Source organism: Primulina tabacum, chromosome 10 (genome assembly GCF_025594145.1).
Source record: "Primulina tabacum isolate GXHZ01 chromosome 10, ASM2559414v2, whole genome shotgun sequence".
Classification (NCBI taxonomy): Eukaryota; Viridiplantae; Streptophyta; class Magnoliopsida; order Lamiales; family Gesneriaceae; genus Primulina; species Primulina tabacum.
The window spans coordinates 10,279,836-10,288,793 of record NC_134559.1 but is presented as its reverse complement, the minus strand read 5'-3'; the positions used below and the strand labels follow the sequence as shown (position 1 = coordinate 10,288,793).

Below are 8,958 nucleotides of genomic sequence, written 5' to 3'. Positions count from 1 at the left end.
TTGTAACGTTTTATTATTATTTTTTTATTATAGTTGAATACTTGTTATTTTTTTATATTTAAAAATTATTTTTACCAGAAAATTCCAAAAGAAAACAAAATTACTGCCACTTGGTAAACCAAACACAATTTTATTTATTAAATAATAGTATTTCAACTTTTGTTCTTATTATATTCACAAGAAGTTCATTTTAACTATTATTATTATTATTGTTTTAAGTTTTGAAAATGAAGTACCTTTTTATAGTAACTGCGAACGAATCCACGAGTTAGACTCGAATATTTTTTTAGTCAACTAAAAATATTTGATTTATATTTAAAGTTATCGAATTCGAGTAAAAATTTAACATATTGTAATAATTTTTGAACTTAATTAAACCTTATAATATTTGTTTGACCAACTTTTCTTCTATTTTGTGGGGTTATGGCATATCAACCAATTGTATCACGTGAAATAATTCATGATTGAAATTTTTTGGGGTTAAAACTTAGCAAAGACAAAACAAGAATAAGATATTTTTTGATAGGGTGTCACTGTTGCACACTCCGGCAACCAAGCTGTTGCCTAAATGCTATTTTTTCTTGTGTTTTAGTGTTAATATTTGTTGTTTTTTTACTGCTTTAGATCGAAATTGCTTAAATCAAGAATCAAATAACTCGAACCTAATGCGAGTTTGAGCCATTTCTAGCGGTAGTTCGATAGTGCTCAAAGGAAGGTCCTAACAACTTGAGTTTCATTTCAAACCGATTTTGAGACAGGACAGTGATATATAATATTCAACATATTTTTCGAGCTCGATCTTGATTATCAATATTTCTATTTAACTTGTTTCATTTTGCTTTGCATCTCTATGTTGTACTATCTTTATATACCCTTTTTTGTGAGAGTGAAATTATCGAATTTGTGTCAATATATGACGCAAGTTATTAATTACATTTAATTATTAAAAAATATCGATTAGTTTAAAATTCTAGCGGAAAATTGTTTAAAATACTTAAATGGACCTCAAGACCTCAATACTTAAAATTTTTGTCACGACTTCTCTGTAAATAAGACATACCAGAAATTTAAAATACCTATAAAAAATGACTCATGGACGATGTTGTTCTATTCATAAACAGTCACACACAAGTGCCGACATGACACAAATCAACAATTCACAAGTAGCAATTCAAATAAAGTCGGCAAGGTTCACAACAACATAAACTAAATCAAAAGCTCACAACAACAACTCCAAATAATGATACATATACACGTGGCATCTCCTCGGTAAATAAAATACGGTATAAAGCTAATAAGGACTCGAAATGTAACGATCGTGAGCCATTAAGCTGAACCAATATGGGCCTCGGTCCGGGGAGGCGAAAGAAACCACTTTCCAGATGTGAGATATTCTATGAGTGACGGTGCATGGACATGAGCTAGGGCTCATGCTGGACCATCTTAACGACCTATGATCAGTAGTGGTGCATGGGTATGGGCCGAGACCCATGTTGGTTCAGCCTAATGGCCCATGATCGTTACACGAAATAATATATAAACATACTGGGAGACTCCAACATTTGACAACCGAGTAATCATATATCACCCACAAGCTCCATGGGCAGAACCTCTGTCTGGTGCTGCAAAACTACTCGGGTGACCTACCATGGTTCCCAACAGCAGCCACAGTAGTCCCACTCCCCAAGTGAAAAATACTATGTCATGATTTTGGTGTAAAACAGTTAAACAACAACACTAATAATAAATAATGCATAAACATTTAATAAAATGGAATATGCAATGCTTTAACATGACTCAATAACAACAGGATAACAGGAGCCAATAAATGGTACGATAACAACACGAATATTGCTCGAGCATAATGGACAGAGGAACTACATTGTTATACAACTAAACTGCCTTACCAAGTATGTGAGATATGTCGTGTTGTGTGATAAGAGTCGTATTTACATGTTTTATTGCATTGTTTGAGTCTATGTTTGCATAATTTTGTGTGTATTGAGTATACGGTTTGTTCATTTTGTCATTAATTTTGGCATATGGTCATGGCTCATCGAGTTTATGGATGTGCAAGAAATTGGTGGAAAAATAGAAATTTATCTGAAAATGAAGAAATAGGACAGAAAATCTCGCGCTAGGGCGGTAGTTGTGGGGTCTTTAACTTCTAATCGTTATTACAATGCAATTTTATTAAAGTTAATTAATTATTAATACAATCCTTCTTTATCATAACATATTTTCTCACTTTCAATGTCAATTATATATTTCATATACTCAATAATATGACAAATATAATCAAATATCGATAATCAAAATACGATTTACGATAATATGATACGAGTGCCTTACAGTAATTCCCCACCGCCCCATCACAAGAAAGGGTAAATTTAACATTGGGACAGAGGACATTCTGCTGGGGTGGGATTTATCGACCGCCCCAGCGCGAGAGGTTGAAGAATGAAAGAATGAGACAATAGAACTCGTGCTAGGGAAGGATTTCTCGACCGCCCCTGTGCTCCCAAGGACTTGATGAAGTGCGGAGGCAGAACAACTTGCGCTAGGGCGGGATTTCTTGACTATCCTAGATCGTCGCAGTGCAAGTAAAGAAGAAAATTTTCCACAATCGAATTCTTTTCAACTTTGAAGGATTTTTGGAGGCTTAATAGGGTTAAATACCTTATTGGACAAAAAATTAAAGCAGATATCAGTTTTTATCAGCAGCCACCAAGCACAAAGAAGAGAAAACAAAATATTCGAAGTTAAGGATGCAAGCGAAGAACTCGGGGTTTGTGAACAACTTTCTTTTCCTTCTTAATTTATTTTAGTATTTCTAGCTTAAAAACTTGTGTTTTACTATTTTCTGAGATTTCACTATTTCGTTTATGAGCTAAAATCTTTTATTTGTTAGGATATAAGGGGATCCTACCCCGAAACTTTGTTTTATATTTAGTCGTTTGACTTTTGCATTATGCTTGATTGTGTTATTGTTTTTCACTTGATTATTGATGTCTATCTAACTTTGATAATATTTTATATTGTAAATGAAGTCGAAAGAATAGATTGCAACATGAATGAGTAACACAATACGCGGATTTAGAATTTGCATTGACATATGAAATTAAATACACGTTGATAGTTATAGTCCAATATGTCAAAAGCTAGGAGATTCAACATATCATGTATGCAAATCACGTACGATAAGTAGTTAAAGACATTTAATTATTTCATCGTGTCAAATTAGTTTAATATATCTTGTGAGAGAAGCTTTCTACGAGCCAAAATGAACATTCTGCACATGTTGATAAGTTATTATCTGAAATTTTGATGATCAAATTTGTGCTTATAATTTTCTTGTGAAATCTGCGTAATTGAGAGTAAGAAGTCTTACTGCTCAAATCAGTTCATGGTAAATTTCACTAAGAGTTTCAGTTGGCCAATATTAAGTCTTACTGAAGTGTGTGATTTCAAATTGCTTGTAATTACCAAAGTCTTTTAATGCAATCATTTTGTAAAGAAGAAGGGGATGACGTGGGAGTATTGAAGTCTCCGAACATCTAAAAACAACTTTGTGTCTCCTTATCTTTCAACTTACATATCATAAATACTATTCAATAGAGCCCAACCGATTTTCTTGATAAGTCATCTATTCGAATAGTTTCAGTCAGTCTACTTCCATAAAGTTCACTCTGATTGACAACTCAACTGACAAGAATAAAATTTCATGATTGCTAACCCGACAAAATATTTGTTGAGATAAATTTATTCACCCGCTCTAAATTTATTTCCGATCTTAATAATAATAAAGACAAAATAGAAACCGAGAAGCTATCTTAAAATCTACAAGACTAATTTAGAAGATAAAAAAAGCAATAATCATAAAGATTTAAAGTCAAACTAAGATTAAAGAAAAATACAAAGGGAAAAACATATGTAATGTTTGTATATTCAATTGCTAAGTTGATTATTTACCAATAATAAAGACAAAATGGATACAGAGAGTATCTTAAAATCTACAAATCTAATTTAGAAGGGGAAAAAAATCAATAAGGCTAAAGATTAAAGTCAAAGTAAGACAAAAGAAAAATACAAATACAAAAGGAAAAACATATATTGTTTTCTGTATATTCAATTGTCCTTGAGAAAGCAAATTAATATGATATTTGTATTATTTAATAATACAAATAATATGCAATAATTTTTTTGGAAATCACAATTTATGTGAGAGAAAATTTGGGATTAAGAACTAGAAGGACATGATATTATGTTGGATCATCTTGTTTGGCCCAATTAAAGCTAGAATACCCGAAGGCCCATGAAATATCAGCCCAGTAGCCATTGATGGACTAGTCCACTCAAGCCCAGCCCAGTCCAGTCCAGTCCAGCAAAGCCCCAGCTGACACTAATTAGCAATATATCGTTTGATTCGAACCCTTCTCTGTTCACCCAGCTTTGATCAGTGATCTTCCAACTTTTCAATTGACTTCAAATGGCCGAAGAAGCAAATCGAACTGTAATCAGCATAAATTTGCTGCTTGTTTTCTGGTTTTGATGATTTTTTAATTAATTTTATCTGTTTGTTAATTATAATAGGCATTTCTAGAAATCCAAGGTCGAATGATCGAAACTACCGGAAAATTGAAGCAGGTTAGTCTTTAAATCCACTCAAACTACTGTCCAAAATCTACATAAATTCCAAGTAACTATGCTAATTTTTTTTATTTGACGTATATAGGTTCTGAATCAGCTGCGGAACAAGGAGGGGGAGAAGAAGCGGGCTTACTTGACCTTGGAGGAGCTTAAGCAGTTGTCTGATGATACCAATGCGTATAAATCTGTTGGCAGAACGTAAGTCGTTTTGAATCCCATTCGTTCCTTTTGTTTTGAGGGAATTATGTGTGATAAATCCGTGTCATGTGGAAATATAAATGTTTGAAATTTAAGATGACGTGGGCAGATTTATTTTGGAGCCCAAACCAGTGTTGATGGAAGAGCAAGAAAAGAAGATGAAAGACAGTGAGGATGCTATTGCCTCCTTGCAGGTGTGGTTTTGTTCTTGCAATAAATGTTTTTTCTCGGGGAATTTTTGTGGACTCTATTGTTACTTGAGAGGTGAATTAGGTGCAATTTTAATCCTCAGGTGTTCAATTTTTGAATGGTTTTTCCTCTTGATGATTGTGATTTTTCTAGAGAGGGGACCGGGGGACAGAGAGGAGGAAAAAGAAACTACAGTTTGTGGATTTTTAAATTCCTAGATTGAATGGAAAATTCAGGTTACAGAGTGTGATAAGAAGCATTTATGTTAAACCATTAACCATTAGCCAGTAAATATTTTCAGAATAAGTTCAAATTCCTGAGGCCAACCTAATGATAGCTCTTTAATGATGCAAAAAAGGTCTGATTTTGCTTCATAGTTTTATTTTCTCAGTCTGCGCTACAGGTGGTGGCAACGTGTCAAATAATGACATTGGTCTTAGTATTATCAAGCTAAAGCCTTAATGGCTAATGACAGGATATCATAAATGGTTGGATGCATCTTTTCTTTGAGGATGGGACAAAGACACTCTTTCATATATAAGTTTTTTATGTTTTTTAGTTGTATTGTTAACTATTCATATTTCAAGAATGATGAAAATAGCAAACAGGTCACAGGTGTAAGATAGAAGGAATATCGGTTTTATTTCTAGTGAATTGTGATAGTGTGGAACTCAAAACTTGTATAGAATCTTGATGAGTCTTCATGTTTTCTAAGGTGAAAGCTTGTGGATTGTTGTGTTGGTGGGCACATTTTGGGAATAGTTTGGTTTCCTGGTGGGAAAATGAAGCAGGTCGATGATGCTGAACAAAATTTAGTCCTGTCCTACTTTCCAGGGACATAACTTATTCTTGCAACTACATTGTGTCTGATATGGACCTGAATTCACATTTGAGAGTACCTATTGTTGACTTTTTTAAAAAGCTGCTCAAATCAATTTCTTCTTTGAGTTTGGCTTTTAAACTTTCAAGATTGCTAATATATATTTTTTGTCAATCACATTCCAAGATAGCTCATTGCAGAGTTATGTTTTTTGCATTAAATGAAACCCAAATCTAATTTTGGTTAATGGTCAAGAAGAATTGTGAGAACTCAACTAGTGTTAATATCACGACCTGGGATCGGGGTTATTCGACACTAATTGAAAACAACAAGTCTCGTAGTACAACATAAACCAAAAACTGGTTTATTACTCATAATCAATCATAAAATTGTCTTTACAACGTAAAGTCTTAAAACGATAAAAATATGTGGAAGTGTTTACAATGGAAAATCAAATAAAACTTAAAACGATCATAAACTAAATTAACTTTTTAATTGTTTCTTCCATCACCAGCTCCAAAGCTGGTCTTGTTCATTTTTCTCAATCTGTCTTTGGACTTATCTGGGGAGGAAGAGTAAGGGTTAAGTGATATGGTCGTCACTCAGTAAGTGGGGACTGTTCGAGCACATACATAACAAATACACATGATTTAAAAAAAAAAACAACATATCATGCATGATAATAATAATTCATATCATTAGCATAAACTTAAGCATATTTTGGTCTAGGTACTGAGATTCATCTACTTTTCATGATTTACTGATATTAGTCCCTAATTTTACTTATCTAATGGGACGAGGCTATATAATGATTACAATCCCACCGTGTAAGGGCCATAAACTTATCGTATATTGGGATTTTCACCCATATCCAGTTGAATCGTCACAGTACCAAAATATATAATATACGATAATCGTATCAAGAAGGGATAGAAGAAGAATTGCGCTCGATCAAAAACTTTCAAAAAAACGATACAAGGCATAACCGAAATTATACTTTTAAAACAAACCCACTTACTTTAGATCTTGAAGAAAACGTGAAGAACCAACTGTTTCTTAGCCTGGCAGATCTCGAAATCTTCCTTGGACCTAGACTCCTGCAGAGCTTCGATACTCGGCAGAACTTAGAGAACCAGAATTCGAAAATTTGAGAACACCTTGAGAGCAAATTCTCGAAATTATGACTGAATTTGGTTGTGAATTTTCGAATTTCATGGGTGGGGTGGTATTTATAGATGATGAGATGAAAATCTTACCATAATATGGTTGATATTTCTTCCAAAATTTTGATATAATTCTTCCATAATTCAATATGCTTTTTCCATACTTAATATCATACCATATTTTGAGAAACTTGTTCAGTTCACCAAGTATCATTAATTTCAGAAATTGATACTGAGTTAGGTGGTTGAATGTAGTGTGCTTTCTTGTATAGATTCATAATGTACCTAGACTGCACTGTAATTTGCTAGCTTCTTGTTGAGCAAAAACTCAATTGCATGTAATAATTTCTTCCAATTTGATCGATATCTCAGCCTTGATTTTCGAAATTAATACATGTATTGCACCGAATTTCGAATTTCATGTATTTATTGGCTTTGAAATTTTGAATACCGTGTATGATTTAATATTTTAAAATTTCATATTATTTAATATAATACCAAGATTTAAAAAATATAATCTCATACATAATCTCCAAAAAAAAAAAGAACGTGTGATAAATGAAACGGCTTCCAAGTGATTAGTGAACATTCTTTTACGAAGAGACTCTAGCTAGAGAGTGTAAATCTTATGATTACATAAAGTTTCTTTACTATGCACTCTAACTTCGTATAACTTGAACCTAGGATCTAAATTCTGGGTAGGTCACTGGTTTCCTTTACTTATTTTTTCCTTTTTTTTTGGCATTGTACTTAAGACGGTTGGTTAGCATGCCTGCTAGTATTTAAACAAGAGGAAAATACACGGGGATTGAACCAATACCTCTCATATGATTTCTTCTAACTTGTGACCAAAGTTTTGCAAGATTTTGTTAGGAGTTGTAGGGAGCTGAGCTTAAGGCCCTCTAGTTCCCGGATAAAGCATGACAAGATCATGTTTATTATTCTTTAAATATAGTGGCAACCAGCAAGTATTGTTACTAATCTGCTGATTACTTGAAACCTTTTATCCTCACCACCACAATTGATTAAATGCTTTTGTTATCAAAAGCTTTTTGTTAGGGGTGAAACTAACAAAAATATGCACATGCATTCCATTTAGAAGCATAACATTGCCACTTCCCCCAAAATACTCTGAACAAGAATTTTCTTGCTATTAATCGGAGTTTAAAATTTAATGCATGGAGTAGACGTCGAAGGAATACTTGGAAAAGCAGATGGCTGAGACAGAGAACAACCTGAGAGAGCTGTTGCAACAAGATCCTAGTCTTGCTCGACAAATAATGGCTATGTCTGTATAATTCTCGCTGGTTTTAGGCAACACAAGCTGGTACCTCATTTTCGATATCAAGATATCTTTCTCTATTGGCTATTGCCTATGTCATACGGCAATTGAAACTGGATACTCGTGTTGTATGGTTTTTAAAGATTTGAAGTTGTGCCACTTGCTTGTCTCGTCGGTCTCTCCCTGGAGAGTACAGCAGCTTCTGAAATTTCAGGATTGATATTTGGAGGGTCATAAAGTATCGGGTAGTGGACTTGTATGGTTTGAGGTAATTTTTCTCAGCTATATCAAAATCTTAGTTGAATTAACCACATTACAGTTTGATGGCCCTTTTGTTTTGCTTTGGATTATAACTAGTCTGGTTACACTTATTAAAAAATTAATACAAATTAAATTATTTATATTTTAAGTTGGACCATTATCGATTAGTGACAAAATTGTCGATTTACAATATTTTTATATGTAAAGTCCAGCAACAATCATTCAATAAATATGTGTAAGCTTAACACTTGGTATATCCTATGATACACCGAGTATTGCCAAAAATTAGATTATGGTGTAAGCTTAACACTGGTGTGCCTCCACATGTTTTGGTGGGTCCTGTCCATCCCAATCCAATATCTTTCCTGCTTTTAACAAAAGATGATATCCAACAT

At 33.3% G+C, this 8,958-nt stretch overlaps 1 protein-coding gene across 1 annotated transcript; it reads left to right on the top strand.

Annotated features, from left to right (window-relative positions):
- Positions 1-4,390: 4,390 nt before the first annotated feature.
- On the top strand, positions 4,391-8,613 carry LOC142504853 (prefoldin subunit 1). Its single transcript, XM_075617699.1, has 5 exons — positions 4,391-4,513; positions 4,594-4,647; positions 4,736-4,848; positions 4,958-5,042; positions 8,208-8,613. The coding sequence occupies exons 1-5, from the start codon at positions 4,490-4,492 to the stop codon at positions 8,316-8,318; spliced, it is 387 nt and encodes a 128-aa protein (XP_075473814.1). The 5' UTR covers positions 4,391-4,489; the 3' UTR covers positions 8,319-8,613.
- Positions 8,614-8,958: the final 345 nt, after the last annotated feature.

What these genes read in the sequence shown, in the direction of transcription:
- LOC142504853 (XM_075617699.1), top strand. Translation starts at nt 4,490, where the DNA reads ATGGCCGAAGAAGCAAATCGAACT. An exon ending in CTACCGGAAAATTGAAGCAG is followed by an intron (nt 4,648 to 4,735) that starts GTTAGTCTTTAA and finishes TGACGTATATAG; the next exon opens with GTTCTGAATCAGCTGCGGAA. An exon ending in TATAAATCTGTTGGCAGAAC is followed by an intron (nt 4,849 to 4,957) that starts GTAAGTCGTTTT and finishes TGACGTGGGCAG; the next exon opens with ATTTATTTTGGAGCCCAAAC.